This window comes from Leptonychotes weddellii, chromosome 3 (assembly GCF_054177405.1).
Source record: "Leptonychotes weddellii isolate Sample4059 chromosome 3, ASM5417740v2, whole genome shotgun sequence".
Lineage (NCBI taxonomy): Eukaryota > Metazoa > Chordata > Mammalia > Carnivora > Phocidae > Leptonychotes > Leptonychotes weddellii.
In genome coordinates this window covers 165498820-165518197 of record NC_138371.1, presented here as the reverse complement: position 1 = coordinate 165518197, position 19378 = coordinate 165498820, and the positions used below count along the sequence as shown (strand labels likewise).

Here is a 19378-nt window from a genome sequence, read left to right as displayed (position 1 = left end):
ACCTGGAACTCCAGGGAAAACTCAGCAGAGGTAAGGATCTGGGGATCAGGGGCACTGATGGCGGTTAGAGCAATGGGACTAGATAACGGCAAGGGCGCAGGACGAACAACAGAAGGGAGAAGAGAACTTAAGATTCAACCAAGCAATATTCTGTGCGTGGACGGAGTGGGAGAAGCCAGTGAAGTCATCTGGCAGTGCTGCCAGGGGACAGGAGGAAAGGGCTTAGCGTCAGCGAAGCCCAGGGAACGGTGTCTCAGGCTGGGAACAGCCACTGTGAAACATGCAGCTCCGTGTTCAACCAGGCCAGGGAGGAAAATGACCCCCGGATCTGGCAGCATGGAGGCCTTTGATGACTTTACAAGAACAGTTTTGGTGCAGTGGTAGGAGTGAAAGACAGACTGGGCAGAGGGAAGAGTAAATGCACAGGAGTTTTGGTCTCAAATAATTTCTATGCCACTTCTCTCAAAAACGGTACTGAAGAACAAAGAAAATGAAAACAGAAACAAATTCCACATTCAGTGAAACGAGAAAGCATCTGTAATCCTGAACCACAAAATGGAAAACACGCTGAGTAATTAGAAATCACTTGGCGCAGGGGAAGAAAGATAAATCCAAGTGCTGGCAAGGTCCCCGAGGACTCAGCCAGGCTCAGGGATTAGGGGCACAGGGCCTGCGGAAGGCAGGAGTGATGCAGGGCACTACTCACCTCGGTAGGAAGCAACCCCAATTCCTGCTCACACCCAGCGGAGCCCATACCCACCCTCTCTCCTCCACAGGGAGATGGTAAAGGCTCTGCAGGGCGGGAACCAAAGAGGCTCCTGAAGTGGGCAGAGCTGGCTCAGAGGGGAGGCCTGGGGCTCTGCCCCCGAGATTCCACCCAGATAGAGAAGGTCTCATAGAGTGTAGGTCTCATAGAGCTTCCAGAAGAAGACAAAGGAGGGAGTACGGAGAGAGCAGGACTCCGTTTCAAGAGATAATAGTTAAGAGTTTTCCAGAATTAATAAAGAATATAAATCCCAGATTGAAAATGCAAGAGTCCCAAAAAGGGTAACAAAATGAAATTTATATCTAGAGGCATTGTCGTGAAACAAAGAAGTCCTTAAAAGTTACCAGAGATAAAAGAGACTGCCTAGAAAGGAAAAACAATTAACTATCTGCAGAATAGCGAACTGTTAAAAAGAAAATTTTAAAACTATAAAAAAAGGGCACATTCAAAAAGCAAACGATCCTAGTAATAAAGGCATCACATCCATGAATGGGAAGATGCAAAACTGTTAATATACAAATTTTCATCAAATTAAGATACAAATTCAATATAATTCAAAATAAAATCTTAATAGCTTTTTGTTGTTGTTGTTAGAACTTAAATGCCAACCTAAAATGCATTTGGAACATTTAAAGTTGAAGTTTTAAAAACATAATGTTGGGAGAAAGAAGCCAGACAAAAAATGCGTACATTATATGATTCCATTTTTGTAAGTGGATCGATCTGAACGATCTATCTATGTAACTATGTATCTGTCTATCTCAAGTGGAAAAACCGTGGAGCGAAGCATGAGGGTGACGACCGTCTGTCCTGGGAGAGCAGTCCCGGGAGGGAGGGGCGCTCAGAGGCTGGCAGTACTCTGCCCTGCATGGCATTTTATGGGTGTGTTCACTTTATAGTGACTTGTTTGGTTTCATGACATTTACAGTTCATGAACACTTGGGTGTGTTACACATACAATAAAAAGATTTAAAAAAATAAAGGATCCAGAATGGCCAAAGTAATTTTAAAGAAACATAATAAGGCTTATCAGCTTTCAGGATATGATAAAGTTTGAGTAATTAAAATAGTGTGGTCTTTATGTAGAGCTACTCGAAGCAACCTAAAGAACAAGCGCAGAGAAAGAGGCTTCGGAGGACAAGGGCACGTGGTGCACAGTGGAAATGGTAAGTCAGAGGGAGCTCTACATGAGGATAAAGACAGCACACACTCCCCTTCCATACGTAAACTCCCACTGGATTTACACCATATGTAAACTCCCAACGGATTAAGGAAATAAATAATTCACTGAACTTTAAATCTTTCTGCACAAAATACAGAAGGCACATCTTTTTGACACTGGGATGGGAAGGATTTTTAAATAAGGACCAGAAAGCACAAACTATAAAAGAAAACATACATTTACTTTACAATCTAAAAGCTACAAGTATGCCAAAAATTACCGTAAGTGAAGTCAAAGGACAAGTAAGAGCCTAGAAAGGTCCTTAGAATCCTTGCAGTAAACAAAGGTAGTGTTCAAAATACATAAGGAAACTATAATTTTATCAGAGAAAGACAAACAACCCAACTTAAAAAGCAGGTGAAAAGGCAATTTCAGAAGAGGAAATTCAAAAGGCCAACAAACACTAAGATGTTTATTCTCACTTGTTTTTAGGGAAATGCAATGTTAAATATAATAATAATTAGAAAAAATGGAAAAATCTGGGATCAAGTTTTGGTGAGGACGAGAACGGAGAACGCTCACAGTTCTGAGGGAAAGTAAAGTGGTATATAAGCTCTCTGGAGAGCCATGTGGCAATATCTAAGCAGAGCTGAAGCCCTGCTTTAGGGAATACTCAACTGCAGCGCTGTATGTAACAACTAGGAAATGGAAACAAAGTGTCCCCAGGACAGGAATGGTTAAAGACTGGTTTATTCATCCAAGGGAACACTAAGTCAGCAGTTTAGTGTTAAGGTTATTTTTTAATGTATCATACACCGTATCCATTTTTTTTACAAGATTCCCAAACACAAGATTAATAGTATATACTATTTATGGGCACAAACTTATGCAGTAAGTACAGAACCATGGAGCATGGTTTTCTTCTACAGCAGGATGCGGGAAACAGAGGCGAGGTGCAGGGGGCAGCACTATCTGTGTGTGCGTATAATTTTTTTTTTAATAAAGAAAGAGATAGGAAGTAATTATGGCAAAAACATAACAAATTGGAGGCAAGGAATTAGAAATTCCTTTTCTGAAGATCTGGGTAGGAAGGAAAACAGAAAATGAGGCTGTATTGCATTGGTTTTGCTTAAGAGCAGAATGTTGTTATACACATAACAAAATATGAAAATAATTGATCAAAATAGAACTGTGAGATTTGAATTAAGTAAATTGAATTAAGTAAAAAATTTAAAATTTTTGGTGTTTAGTTTCAAAGCCTCAACCATGATTGTGAATTTGCCGACTTCTCCCTTTAGTTCCCTTTAAACTTCTTGTATGTAGTCGGAAACTGTTATTAGGCATGCATACTTATAACTGACCCTTTCATCATAACAAAGTATCCCTCTTTGTTTTTAGGATTACTCATATAGAAATCTATTTTGTCTGATTAATGTGGCCATTTCACCTTTCTGTTTCCATGATATATCTTTATCTTTTGACTTTCAGCTTTTTTTGTGTCTGTGTTTAAAGTGTGTCTTTTTTTTTTTTTTTTAAAGATTTTATTCATTTATTTGACAGAGGGAGAGAGAGAGAGAGGGAACACAAGCAGGGAGAGGGAGAAGCAGGCTCCCCGCTGAGCAAGGAGCCCTATGTGGGGCTCGATCCCAGAATCCCGGGATCATGACCCGAGCTGAAGGCAGATGCTCAACCATCTGAGCCACCCAGGCACCCCTAAAGTGTGTCTTATAGATTGCATATAGCAGTTTCTGGCTTTTAATTCCAGACTGACAATCTCCGCCTTTTGACTGGAGTGTTTAGCTCTTCAGACTTAATGGGCTTACTCTGATATAGGTGGATTTTGCTATTTGGTTTCTATTTGTCTCATCTGTTTTTTTGTTCTTTGTTCCTTCTTTCCAATTTTCTTTTGTGTTAAACCAATAGTTTTAGTATTTCATTTTAATTTGTTTACTGGGTTTTGTTTTGTTTTTAGCAATACCTCACTGCATATTTTTCTTGTTTGCTCTAGGGATTACAATATCCATCTTTAACTTACCATATGTGCTTAGAGTTAATACTGAATTATTTCAAGTAAAATATAGGAAACTTGCAAGAATACAGTCCCACTTAACATCACCCCCATCCAATGGTACTTTATATATTATACCCATATACTTATAATCTTAGCAATATGGTGTTATTTTTGCTTTACATAATCGTATGTCTTTTTAAAGAAATTAGGAAAAAATAATGAAAATGCATAGTTGTTGCCTCTACTTAGGGAGTTCACAATTTAGCAGGGGTTCTTAATTTGGAGAGTGGGGGAGTAGGTCATAGGTTCTTTCAAGGAATTGATGAAAGCTAAAGATTTTCACTCTCCTGCCCATGTCTACCCTTATCCCCCACCATCATGTATACACTAATCAAAATCATGTATTCAGTTTTAGTAGGACCAACATGTGAACAATTAGGATAATTTACAACCCCTGTAATAAACAAATATACTACTGCAAATTCTGGCAGGGATAAAACAGGGCTTTTGTGCTCATTTGCTTGAATTTCATCCTAAGGGTTCACTTCCTATTTGAATGTATGCTTTGGAAGAGGAAGAACTGTGGCTGGTTTGATCAGTTTGGCTTCTGCATCTAGAACAGTGCCTGCCACACAGTAAGAATCCATTAAGTCTTTGCTGGGAAAATGGCAAATGAATCTAAAAAAAAAAAATACATTATTTTAGATTCCTTTAAAGAAAACTGGGAAGTTGCCAAGAGACACATTTTTGGTGCTAACTTATACTTTCCCATATGACACAAAGGCAGAGCTCACCTGTCCATGCCTCTGGTACACCAGCATGACCCCAAGTTGTCAACTAACTAAAGTGCTATTCATAAATGTTAGGTATTCATAAAGGACTAAAATATGAAGAGCTTGAACAGTTTGGTTTCCTATAAATATTTGATAATCGTCACCTTATTCTATGACAAGATGGAATAACAATGACTGCATTAAATTCTCCCTGAATTATAACTCATTACTACCAAGAGCTTTGAGAGAGTATCACTTATTATTATTATTACATTTATACATTACTTTTAACTTTAATTTTCATTATCTCAGAAACCTTTCATGTATTGGGACTTCTGAATGAGAGTTTTCTTGAAACCCCCAGTTCGTGAAAAAAGAGGCTTTAAAAATAGACCATATGCTCAGATTTGCATGTCAAGAGGCCAGGGGAAACACTAAGGGAGGGGCTCTGGTCGCCCTCAGAGCGGGAAGCCCAAGGTTAAGCTTACAGGCCCAATGACAAGGGACAAAGCAGTAGCACTGGTCTTGGGAAGGCCAGGAGTGAGATCCAGGATGACCAGATACAGTGAAATGAAACAAGCGGCATGTCTCTGGGAAAGCCAGCTAGAGCCAGAATCAGAGCATTCAAGCACCAGAAATCAGGAACCCTGGCCCAGGAAAAGAAACCCAGAGGTCAGGACACCAGAGAGCAATCTAGGCCACATGCAGTTGAAAGCCTACCCCAAAGAGCCAGGCCACAGCCCTGGGTTAGTGCTAGGAGCTCCCCATAAGCCAACAGAAGCTGTTACCTCATAAATCTGAGAATGTAAAACAACAAGAAATTGTTTTCCTTAGGCCATTAATAAACATGGACGTCAATTACACACTTACTCTGATTTTTCAGATTATTAGTCCTTTTAGAAAGGGAATCATGAAATAACACTCATCAGGCAAATAAAGAATTTATTCTGCTGGGTAGAAAATAGGTGAAACCCTCTTGCTTATAGAGAGTAAACCTCAGTGTCCTCTGGTCCTGCTTAACATTAGCATGTAACCACGGCAGACAAAGGTGAGAAACCATGACCGGGCAATGACACCCAGGTGTTTGGTGATGTCTTTGTGCAGGCAAGTGTGGCTGAACAAAAATCTGCATGCCAAACTGCACTGCCAGGGTCCTGGAAACCATGGTGCCAACATTCAGAAACCTATCACCTAATACGACAATAGGATAAACCCAAGGGGAGAAAGTGCTGCCTCGGCAAGACAGGGATAAGCCAAGGAACAAACATCCCTATCATACAGACTTCATATGTACTCAAGTCCCTAGGAAACCAGACTGAGGCTTTTCACCCAATGTTTATTCTTTCAACATATACTTACTCAACATTTATCATGTGCCAGGCTGTGTTCTAAATGCTGGGGTATAGCAGGGAGCAAAACAAAGAAAATCCTTGCTCTTAACAGACCTTACATTTACATATTCCTTTTCTTCACTAAAAATGCTAAAGAAAGAAAGAAGAAACTTCGGAATTACTTTTTTTTTTTTCCACCCAGAGACTATGTATGCAAATTAGAGATGCCTAAAGTTATTTCTGCCATTTGTGATTAATTATGAAATGATTATTCTTTTCATAACAGATAGAATCATGTGGCTTTAGCACTCATCGAAAGAGTCTTGCAATCTCGTTCTTCGTTAAGTGCAAAAATGATTCAGATGAACTTCCTATAGCTCTCATCTTTTACTATCATCTTGAATTATCTAATTAAAGCACTGGATATCCTGATTCTTGGGAGGTTACACTGGAATAAGGACAAAATTAATTAGACTGATCACAGATTATTTTTTAGGAGGCTACTCTAAACTTTTCCTTTTGGAAAATCATGTATCAGGATTATCAGGTTAAGTGCGTAAAGCAGAAAACTATGAATAACAATGGCTTAAATACAACCAAAGTTTATTCTCCCTCATGTTATAAAAGCTCTAACCATCTTAGCTGCATTCCAGGCAGCAGAGGGAAGACAATAAAGCAGGTCCGAAGGACAAAAGGCTACTTTAAGGAGCCTTACCAGAAGTCCCACCAATATGTGGGTTTACAGCTCACTGGACAGGATGCCAGGATTTAGTGTGATGGCTATATCTAGACGCAAAGGAAATGTGATCTTTTAGTTGGAGGCACTCCTGCCCCAAATAAGATGAAAGTTCTGCTACTAAGGAAAAGATACACAAGGAGACAGCTAGCGTCTCTAGCACATGGAAAAAGCCTTAATCAGGTGTGTAAATGTAAATACTTTTTAGTATTCCTTTTAACAAGGAGACCATCTCCCTTTAAAATTATATTCACTTTCATAAACTGATTCAAGAAACTAAGATTAAAGAGAAAATAGGCTTATATTGAAACTTGTTTCTTACACTGTTTTAAAAATAACAAACTAAAAATAAATGTGAAGATGTAGAATGACTTATGCACTTATGGACTCAAAGGTGAAAAACTCAATGCTTTCTTAGGCAAGAACAAGACAAGGATATCCACTTGTATTTAACATTGTATTAGAGGTCTTAGCTAGTGCCGTAAGGAAAAAAAATAGGCACAGAATAGAAAAAAGTAAAACATATAAACAAAATGTATTTCCTGAGGACATGATCATTAGAAAACCCTAAGGAATCCACAAAAAAGCTACCAAAAATTATAAACAAAGATAGCAAAATTGCAGGACACAATAGCAATATACATAGATTAACTGCATTATATACCAGCAACAAACAATTGGGATAAAAACTATAAAAACAACTCCATTTAAAATACTATCAAAACCCACAAATACTGAGGAATATATTTAATAAAAGAAACGCAAGGCCCATACACTGAAAATTTAAAAACTGTAAAGGGGAATTAAAGACTTGATAAATAAATGTGGAAATACACCATGTTCATGGATTGGAAGACCCAATATTATTAAAATGCTTATATTAGTTATCTATTATTGAATAACAAATTACTCAAAACTTAGTGGCTTAAAACAATAAGCACTGGTTATACACACAGTTTATATAAAGGGTCAGAAATCTGATGGCAGCTTTGTTGGGTGGCTGCTGTTCATGGTCTTTCACCAGGCTGTAGTCAAGGTATCAGCCTACCTTCGCTCGTGTGAAGTTTGACTGGACTAGACGAACTAGAGGGTCAGCTTCCAAGGTGGCTCAAAAAACAACTGGCAAGTTACTGCTGACACACTGCCATGTGGACCTCTCCATATTGCTGCTTCCCTGTCCTTGGGACCTGGTAGCTGGTTTCCCCCAGAACAAATGATCTGAGAGGGAGCAAGATGGAAGCATCTGTGTCTTTTATGACCTGCTCTTTGGAGTCACACACCATCATCTCTGCCATAGTGAATTGCTAAGTATAGCTTACACTCTAGGAGGGGAAATTAAACTCCATTTCTTGAATTATAAAAGGATTTGTGGGCATATTTTAAAATCATCACAATGGCAATTCTCCCCAATTGGGCTATAGTTTCAATGGAATCCCAAATAAAATCTTAACTCCTTTTTTTTTTTTTGGAAGAAATTATAAGCTGATTTAAAAATGCATATAGAAAGTCAATGTTTCAAAAATAGCTAAGCCTGTTTTGAAAAAAAGAACAATATTGGAAAACTTACACTACCCGATTTCAACTTAACATAAAGCAAAAGTACTTAAGACAGTACGGTGCTGGCATAAGGAGAGACATGTAAATCACTGGGATATAAAAGAAAGTCACGAAATAGACCCACACTAGTCAGCTGATTTTCGACAAAGGTGCCAAGGTAATGAAAGGAGCAATGAGTCTCTTCAATAAATGATGATGGAATGATGCTAGATATCTGTAGAAAGAAAATAAATCTCAATCCTTACCTCACAAGAATTATTCAGATGGGATCTTAGACTTAAATGTAATAGCAAAAACTATTACATTCTAGAAGAAAATACAGAATAAAATCTTTGTGGCACTGGATTAGCAAAGATTTCTTAAATTAGACATCAAAAGCAGAAACTATTTTAAAAATTGAAAACTGAATTAATCAAGATTAAAAACTTTTGTTCACTGAAAGACATAGTTAAGAAAACAAGGAGGCAAGCCACAGACTCAGATAACTTTTTTACAAAAATATCCAATAAAGGGCTTATGTCCAGAATATAAAAATAATTCCTTTAACTCAATAATAAGACAAATTTGTAACCCAATGAAAAAGTATGTAAAATATCTGAACAAATACCTCACAAAGGAAGCTATACAAATGGCCAGCAGGCACAAGAAAAGATGTTCGAACCACTAGGCATTAGAGAAATGCAAAATAAAGCTACAAGGTATCACTACATGCCAACTAGAATGACTAAAGTTAAAAATGACTGACAAGGCTAGTGTAAGGAAGGATGTGGACTGACTGGAACTCATGTATTGATGGTGGAAATGGAAAATGGTACAGCCACTTGGTAGAATCATATTGTATTACTTTATAATGTTAAACATACATCTATCATATGACCCAGCAATTCTCCTCCTAGGTATTCACCAGAGAGAAATAGAAACCTATGTCCACTATGTTCACTGTTGAATTTTATTGTATATAAATAACACTTTACTAACAAAAGGAAAAAAAGTTTTCCTAAGAAAGTGAATGTGAAGATCTAGAAAGATCTAGACATCTGTAGATACATAAATCTTTTCTATTTTATAAAAGAGGTGGACTTTAGCAGACTAAAAACAATCGTCAGCAACAAAAACTTCTAATACCTTGAAAATGTTCCCAGCTAACATGGAGAACTTTTTGATAATAAACTGTGCCACTGTTTATAATTACTAAATTTAAAATCACAGGCATTGGGGCGCCTGGGTGGCTCAGTCGGTTAAGCGTCTGCCTTCGGCTCAGGTCATGATCCCAGGGTCCTGGGATCGAGCCCCACATCGGGCTCCCTGCTCAGTGGGGAGCCTGCTTCTCCCTCTCCCTCTGCCTGCCTCTCTGCCTACTTGTTCTCTCTATCTCTCTATCAAATAAATAAATAAAATCTTTAAAATCACAGGCATTGTCCTTTCCCAAAGGTTATCAAAATAGAAGAGAAATACCAACACAACCAGTCCCAAAGACGAAGGAGCACTGGATGCCTCTATTAAAAAACAAAAAAACAAAAAAACAAAAACAAAAAAACCACCAAAAAACAGTTTAAAGAGATAACCAAAACTGACTGAAGATCTTCCATCTCTTGATAGGAAAACAGTGTTAAGACCCTGTGGGAAAACATTCTGTGCTGCAACGGTCATGATAATCTACCAGTGACCATCTAAAATGTAAAAGTATGAGTGTTTTCTTGGTAACCTCATCCTTATCTTTCTTTCTTTGACCAGCAGCACTACTGAACCAGGTTACTATATTTTAAATCATCCTTTTAAACTTTTTCAAGGCCATTTTTTATTTCATTTTCTTGTACATGATAATGCGAGAAACACAAGGCAATGAACTGTTTGTTGAAAGGTGGGGACTGAGCTACATTTTTAATCCATTATATGGAGGACCAGTTAAATATCTTGTTCCTAGAAGAGCAAGTATAGCTATGTGCTGGATTCTTTACATCAGGAGGGTCCTAGAGGCTGTCAATGGGATAATGTTTTCTTGGATATTGGTCAGCCCACAAAATTCATAACAAAGGCTACAGAAAGTTGAGATGTGTCTTTCGGCACCTCTGGGTACTTTTAAAATTTCTTCATATCCAGGATCTCCCTCCAGAATCCTGTCCACATTGATGATGAACAGGGCCTCTCATCTTAGTGGTGTAGTTGAGGGAAGATCTCAGAATAGCTTTGTATGTGTCTTGTGGTTGAAAGAGACATGGATGAGCACCTTGAAAGGTACAGTGGGAGGCACTGGACCCATGGACTGGGACCAGACCGCCTGGCCTTTAGTCCTGGTGACATCATAGATCAGTTGTGCAATCTGAACTTTAGCCACCCCATCTTTGAAATCTTTAAAATGGGAAGCCCAGTTTCTCTACCATGGTAGAGATTGTGTCAAGAACCTAGTAAGACAGTACACACTGAAAGCACCTGGATAATCACAAAGTATTACAGTGTTCTGTAGCACCGAAATTACAATTTTGTGAATTTTGTGAATAGAGAATTTTGAGACTCCATAATTATTTATAAAATGTAGATGAAATGTCAGACATTGGCTAGGCACTGGGGATTATAAAGAATAGTATATAATTCCTAAAATGAAAGGGCTGAGTCAGAAAAGCTTCAGAGTCAGGACTTAAATAAGTAAGATTTTGCTAGGAAAAGAAGAGATCTAACAGTGAAAGGAGGGATATGCTGGAAGAAACTGCATGTGGTTATACAAATCTACCTCTTAAGAGCATAAACACTATAATGCTAGGAGACCTGCATTTGAATTGACTTTACTACTTATTAGCTTGTATTCTTAGCAAATTACTTAATCCTCTGTGCCTTAGTTTCATCTATAAAATGGGGATAATAGTCCCCAGGTTTTTATAAGTGCTAAATAAGATCATATTTATAAAGTGCTTAGAAAAGAGCTGTATTAGTTGGCTTTCTCTAGGCTATTCTGCGGTAACAAGTGATCCAAATTTCAGCTGCTTAAAGCCAACACTGATTTCTCACTCATCTTACGTGCTGGCCACAGCCATGCTCCATGTGTCTCCTTCATTCCGAGGCCTGGGCTGAAGGAGTAGCTTCTATCTAGCACATGCTTTTCTCATGGCAAAGGGAACAGAGGAAGAGTGGAACCGTGCAACGGCTCTTAAAACTTCTGCCTGAGAAGCACCCATCGCTGCTGCTCATGTTTTAGTGGCCAATGTAAGTCACAGAGTCAAGCCTGATGGTAACAGATCACGCAGAGGTGCTGCAGGGAGGCCCGTGGTAGAGAGGGGCAGCAAATACTCTGAACAAACAAAAATATTTGAACAAATAACATCATCTACCACAGGTGCATGGTACATAGTAAGTGCCACATGTTTGTTAAAGCAAAATTAGTGATTGGACAATGGCACAGAATCCTGAGAAAGGACAAGATGTTCAGAAAGAGTCAAACTTAGTCGGTGTCCCTGAAGTATATGGTACACAGGGATTAGATTGGTACGTGAAGAAGCCAAATTTTGAAAGGCTTTGAAAAGAGGCTAGGAGGGCGCCTGGGTGGCTCAGTCTGTTAAGCGTCTGCCTTCAGCGTCCAGGGATCGAGCCCCACGTCAGGCTCTGTGCTCAGCACGGAGTCTGCTTCTCCCTCTCCCTCTGCCCCTCCCCCTGCTCATGTTCTCTCACTCTCACTCTCTTTCAAATAAATAAATAAAATCTTAAAAAAAAAAAATGAAAAGAGGCTAGGTTTTTACCTATAGGTAAAAGATAAGTTGCAGCAATAAAAATTTTACACCTGTATTTTATAAGGCACTTCTGTGACAGCCTTATCAAGACACTGGCAATAATAATAATTTCATTTATTCTGCACTGAACATGCAAAAATTAAAGTCTACTGGTCACTCCTCCTCTGGATACCTGTCTAATAGGACATTTGTCCTGTCAGCCCTGGACTGAGTTACAACTGTCATGCCATGGCAGAGGACAGAAGGCTTCTTTCAGTAGGTCCTGTCTACCTGTGGTCGGGATGGGAGATGGGGGCAGAGAGAGGATGGGAAGGAAAGGGGGCTAAGAGAGAAGGAACGAACAGATCCATACGAGAGAGAAAATGTGTGTGTGTGATGTGTGATGGACCGATAAGCACTACACTGGGTGTCAGAATGATAAACGCCACGTTGACTGTAAGAAGGTGAAAGCACCCTCCATATCTGGCTGTTTTCTGGGAAGTCACTGTTGTCTTCGCACTACTACAAGTGGTCTTCCAACCTCACAGCTCTAACCAGCCTTAACTTCCTATTACATCTGTCATGTCAATCAACCACTGGAACTAATCTCAATCCCTGAAGTTCAACTGAAAACCTCGGGCTTCAGATGAGTTCTCTGACCCACTCTACTGTACCGTTTTTTGGTCAATCCAGAGAAGAAATGTAAAGGAAGAAAGAAAAAGGAAAAGGAAGCATGGAGAGAAGAAAAAGACATGAAAAGCAGGGGAAGGACCAGAGGACCCAACACACCATTCTCATTCAGGGCTCTAAAACTTACTCCACAGAAGTTTGGATTTCCACAGATTATGCTAGTTCCATAAGCTTTCCCCTTAATGTTACACCATGACTTGGGAAGCCAAACAACATAAGGTTCTGCTTGATGCTTTTTCTTTTACAGTTACCGTAAGACAATGTTTTATATTTTTTCCTTAAAACTATTGTGAATGGAAGAAAAAAAAGCAATCACAGCCCACAAATGAGGCATCCTGACTCTTACAAGATTGCTCACTTTTCCCTTCCTCTTTTTTATAATTTATAAACCCTAATAAAACTATAATCTCCCACTGTCGTGAAGTTTTTTGTTTAAAAAGCTTTAAAGAACCCCACTGCCTACAGAAAAAAATACAAACTCAAACCACATTCAGACTCCTAAATAATCTGGTGTCAATCTATGTTTCTAATCTTGTTATTGGGTAGGACAGATTTTTTTTTTTTTCACATTAAGGTTGCTTGATCATGAGATAATCGAAGTCTGATATATTGTACAGAAAGGGAATGAATGCAGGAAATGGGTAGGCTGAGAAGGGGAGTTCAAAGGGAGAAGCCTGGAGCCTGAGAAATACAGGCCTGTCTGTTAACTCGCCCCCAAATAGCTTGAAAGAAGACCAAATGATAAATATGTGAATTGTAAAAAGAAAATTGGCAAAAGCAGGCTCTTTCTGTTTTAATCATCCCAGAATCAGCTCAGGCTCGAGACTTCAACTTTCGAGAATTAGGGTACATCCCAGTGGTAATGATTCACTACTATGATTCATAAAATGGCAGAAAATGAAGAAGTGCAGGGATATGGATAGCCTGCAGGCTCTCTGCAGAACCACAAAAAGAACTTAAATAAAGTTCAGTAAGTAAACACATTCTTTATGGAAAAGAAGTATTAATGTGTAACAAGACGAGAGAACTTGTGACTATGTGAAGAGTGCCCCTGATTTTTGAAGGTCTCTTACCAAAGACACTGAGAACAGTCAAACATGATAATGAGAGGATAGCAGAAGCAGGTAGATATGAACATCTTCGAAAGTTCATGCTTAAATTGAGACATTTCCCTTGGCCCTGTCGCCAAGGTTTCCAATTACAATTTTGTGGTTTTCACTGAAACAGTCATATTTTAAATATTAAATGGTGGTATTAAAAACCAGAATTGCCAAAGGAGGAATGACATAACATAAAACACATATCAGTGATACATGTGAATAATCTCAAAGGAATCTTTAAGTAAATCTGAATGCCCCTTACCTTTTCTGGGCAGCAGGTGGAATCTCTCATGGATCACAAAACGGAACCGAAGAGGGACAGCTGTCCTAGGCAACTAACTTAGTATTGCCCCTGGTAAGCTACACACCTTCCCCCTCTCAACCTGGGAAAAAAATTTAGTCCTCATTCTTCTCTGACATCACTGAACACAGAAAGTGGGCTCCTATCTAGAAGTACTGTCCTGACTATCATCTATCAACCTCTCTCCTTTCAACCAGTGAGGTATTTTATTATTTTAAAAAAATATTTTATTTACTTATTTGAGAGAGAGAGTGAGAGAGTACGGGGGGGCGGGCACGGGGAGCAGAGGGAGAAGCAGACTCCCCGCCGAGCAGGGAGCCCAATGCGGGGCTCAATCCTAGGACCCTGGGATCATGACCTGAGCCGAAGGCAGACGCTTAACTGACTGAGCCACTCAGGTGTCCTAATCAGTGAGGTATTTTAAAGTTATATATTCAGAAACATTTATAATCATGGAAGAATAAGTGACACAAGGAGTGAGAAAAACTAGCTTAACCAAAATCAATCCACCGATTACTAAATAAAATAAATCCCAAGTTGGCAGCTTTCCAGAAAAGCATGAGTCAAGTTTGTGGTTTCTATGACAGCAGATGCACATGACTTATGTTTTACACAAATGTCTTTTTTTTAAAAAAAGCTCTTTCTCTTAAAAAACACGTAATTGCCAGATTGAAATAAAATCACTTCCTTAACACACACAGTATGTCAGGAGAACTATTGATTTCAATGCCAAAAGGTGAAATTTCATTAGGTTTCCTAACATTCCCCCGGAACACTGAATACCATCTGTGCACTTCTTTTTGATAGTAAGAATTTTTATTTTCTTTTTAGTATTTTATTTAGCATTAAAAAAAGGGAAGTCACTTGATATATATGGGGAGAGGAGAAGTCACGTTGAGCAACAGACATCTGGGACAAGTTGTGGCTTTGTGGATCTCAGACTCTGATTCTATAATCAGAAGTGTGTAAACCGAACATTCACAAATAATTTTAATATCCTCCTTTATAATTATCCTTAAAGTGTACTATATTAAATATTTCATTTAAAAACATGGTTTTCTGGAAAAAGTCAGAAATAAAATATTCATTAAATTCAAAACAAGCACCAACGTTATTGTATAGCATAAAGGAAAACTGGCTATGATTATCACTGATATTAATCACTGTAAGTAAATATAGTATCATCCAATTATGGTAGAATAATAATGAATAACCAAACCGATATGAAGATTGATCAGATTTGTGTTCACAGTAGGTCAATGTTGGCTGAATTAATCACTGTAAAAAGTGAAATTTCAATTGGCTCAGAGGAATTCATTAATGGGGGGATTATTTAAATACTAAATTCTGGGAATTATATTCCAAATACTGTGCAATTCTACTTACTCTTATCAAACAAGGGATTTTTATGTTAAAAATTTGTTATTGGGGGCGCCTGGGTGGCTCAGTTGGTTAAGCGACTGCCTTCGGCTCAGGTCATGATCCCGGGGTCCTGGGATCGAGTCCTGCATCGGGCTCCCTGCTCTGCGGGGAGCCTGCTTCTCCCTCTCCCACTTCCCCTGCTTGTGTTCCCTCTCTCGCTGTGTCTCTCTCTGTCAAATAAATAAATAAAAAATCTTAAAAAAAAAAAATTTGTTATTGGGGTGCTTGGGTGCCTCAGTCAGTTAAGCATCTGACTCTTGATTTCCACTCAGAGCATGATCTCAGGGTCGTGAGATCGGGTCCCATGTTGGGCTCCACGGTGGGCGTAGAGCCTGCTTAAGATTCTCTCTATCCCTTTCCCTCTGCCCTACCCCTCTCTAAAATAAAAAAAAAATCGTTACACTAATGGTTCTTAAAAAAAATTCAAAAATTCCATATACATCACCCAGTACTCATCATGACAAGACACTTGAAACTAATATAACACTGTATGTTAACTATAATGTAATTCAAATAAAAATTTAAATTTAAAAAAAGCAAAAAAAAAAAAATTTAAACAAGCACCTACCTGTTAAGCATGTGTACTGGAAAATAATGAGACCACAACATGCATATTTTAGATTTTAAAAAGACTACAAAGAGATGAAAAAAATGCAACCTCCAATTCTAGAGCATTGAATGTCACAAAATGAAACTTTCTAAGGTGATAGCAAGCACTTAATTTACAACCAGGAGTCTGAAAATAGAGAAATAAAATGAAATGTCTTAAAACAAATGTCACATATGAGTTATTAAAGAAGGGTTTGGATAATAACAGCCAATCAATCAATAATAAATGAACACAGTGAAATATAGTCCGGTACTTCTCAAATTCTTGAATGCTTTAGGAAAATATCCAAAATGGGGCTCAAGACCATTCATTGCTAAGGGAAACAAAATGTATCATGAGAGAAATAGTAGACAGTCAAGCTGCTCTCATTATGAAAGCAATGAGCTATCTATTTAGTGAAGTAGCTGTTAATCAAGCTGGCAGCTGAAGTGGGAGGAGATTAGGCTGGGGAGAGCCTGGTGACAGTGCCCCACAGACTCGATCTGACCCCACACTGTCACCAAGTCACTACAGAGTCTTAGGAACACCAAGTGGCTTGCATAGTTTGAAGACCACATAACGGAGGTCAGCTCTGTGGTCCTGAAGGCCAATCAGGTATCTGATCAGAATGTGGACTGGCAGCTTGGGGAATGAAGGACTAAGTTGTATACGAAAAGAATGAACACAGAAAAGAAACTACACAGAGCACATAAAGGAAGGAGAGAAGTGAGCAGGCCTAAACTAACGACACAGGGGCCCCAATCCCACTCACCAGGAAGCAAGAATAAATCATGGTAACTCACTTACAATGTCTGCAGGGGAGGGTACAGTTATTTCCAAATCCTTCCCCTGGGAGATTATACACAACACCATGAATCCCTTCTGCAATTTTCTTAGTCTTTCCCAAGGAAGAAATTACAACTATATTCCATACACACTAATTATAAATGTACTTTTATATAAATTTGGGAGTGCAAATTTAAGTCATAAATGAAAAAGCTCAACTTCATGTTCTAGATTTCTTTTCAAATATCTCATACACTCATTAGAGTTTAACACAAATGCTTATAAAAATTAAATTAAATTAAACTTAAAAGAGCAGTGGGGGGATGGGTGGGATGAAGACATTCTAGCACACGGGTGAAGATGCTGCCCAGCCCTTCAGCTCATCCCTGCTGCCTTCCCTGGCCACACACCCGATGATTCTCCTGCCAGTTCCAGTCCACCTGACTTTCCATTTTGCCTTATTTTTCCCCTTGCACGACAATATCTCTTTACAAAACAAGTAGAACATCTCTCGTTATTTTTAGTAAATCCAACTTCATTTTTTTTGGTCATTTTTTTCTTACTATGAGTTCGACTATTAAGGTAATTTTTAAAAACACTAACAAGAAACTCAGCTAAAACTTTCATTAAAATTACCTTGAAAACTGAGACAAACTTTGCATTAATAAAGGAGTAGCACTGAGATAGAACTGAGATGGTTAAAAGAAAGTTGGAGACAACTGAATGTGACCCAAATCCAAACATGACATTTTTCCTAAAGTTGCTTCAGAAAAGAGAGAGAGTAGGGGGAGAGGAAATCACACTTACAAGTCCACTTATGGCTACAATCCAGATGTAGGAACCAGAGGTGAAAAGCTATAAAAGAAAAAAAAAAAAGCAACTAAAAATGAAATTCAACCACCAGTCACAGCATACTTTTGTTTTATATAACTACAGTGATAACCACTGAAGTATTAATTATATATCTCTTAATATAAACAAGTACAAAATTAATTAATATCAATTCTGTCACCCAAAAGAAAATAATATATTATTTTTTTCTTTTTTTAATCAAGCTCTCAGCCTTTCCATAGCCGAAAATAGACTGGTTGAACCTGGCCCACTCCTGTGCAAAGAAAAATAAGTGAAATTCAAGCATATTCTTCTTTACAAATGGACATTAATTGATTTAAACAAAGTAAAATACCACATACAAAGAAATTATTACAATCAACAACATACAAAATATGCAGTCACTGTCCCATGCTTGGTGTTGAGCAATGACAAGTAATAGTAGTTTATATAATTCTCTCATTTTAATTTCTCATCACTGTGACTCTAAATTTAGCTAAGCAGACTTCTGCAAGCTTGCAGGGCCATGTCCAGTGCTATTCTGCTTAACTGTTGTTACTCTCATTCCAGTGTACTCAGAGAAGTTCACTAATTCAGTTACTTAGCAAACTAAGTAATGATATCAAAGTTAATTAATGCAGAAGTAATTAGGTTTCATAAAATCTCTCCCTTTGTTTTCTAAATCATTTACATATGAGACTTGTGCTTAGGGTAAAAAAAAAAAAAAAAAAAAGCTGTAAGACATTCAAAGTGTTCCTGAAAGAAAGAAAAGATCTAGAGCCTACTGTTTATTCATATTTAGATCTTTAGATCGGGAGTATAAGGACTCTGCTCCTATAGAAATAAGCAGGACCAGAGGTTAACTGCAGATACTATGCTAGATGAAAACCTCAAAGTTCTGCACATTTATCAAGGATACATAAAAAAAGATCCGTAAAAAGAAGGCAGATACAGGGCGCCTGGGTGGCTCAGTTGGTTGAGCGACTGCCTTCAGCTCAGGTCATGATCCTGGAGTCCCTGGATCGAGTCCCGCATCGGGCTCCCTGCTCGGCAGGGAGTCTGCTTCTCCCTCTGACCCTCCTCCCTCTCATGCTCTCTGTCTCTCATTCTCTCTCTCTCAAATAAATAAATAAAAAATTAAAAAAAAAAAAAAAGGCAGATACAAAGGTAAGAGATGACAAAGCACAGGTAAAAAGGAGGCTAACAAATTTTGTTCTTAGTGCTACCTCATGTAGAAAGGAGCACTGGTTGCAAATTTAAATTTAATCCCTTGATCTAAAATTTAATCTTTTTTAAAGAACATGTGGTGTGTGTGTGTATACACACACACACACACACACACACACACACACACACAATGGAATATTACTCAGCTGTCAAAAAATGAAATCTTTTATTACTATTATTAACATATAATGTATCATTTGTTTCAGGGGTACAGGTCTGTGATTCATCAGTCTTACACAATTCACAGCGCTCACCACAACACACACCCTCCCCAGTGCCCATCGCCCAGCCACCCCATCCCTCCCACCACCCTCCACTCCAGCAACCCTCAGTTTGTTTGCTGAGATTAAGAGTCTCTTATGGTTTGTCTCCCTCTCTGGTTTCGTCTTGTTTCATTT

General features: G+C 38.4%; 1 protein-coding gene across 7 annotated transcripts in view; it reads right to left on the bottom strand.

The window, feature by feature from the left end:
* Window positions 1-19378, bottom strand: part of UBAC2 (UBA domain containing 2) — a 167377-nt gene that overhangs the window by 42047 nt on the left and 105952 nt on the right. For all 7 annotated transcript variants that reach the window (XR_014143885.1, XR_014143886.1, XR_014143887.1 and 4 more), the window contains one exon: window positions 17730-17777. Coding sequence is in view for 2 of the 7 variants with exons in the window: in XM_081815170.1 (XP_081671296.1) it covers window positions 17730-17777 (48 nt within the window). In the remaining 5 variants the exon portion in view is untranslated. The remainder of the gene's footprint in view (window positions 1-17729; window positions 17778-19378) is intronic.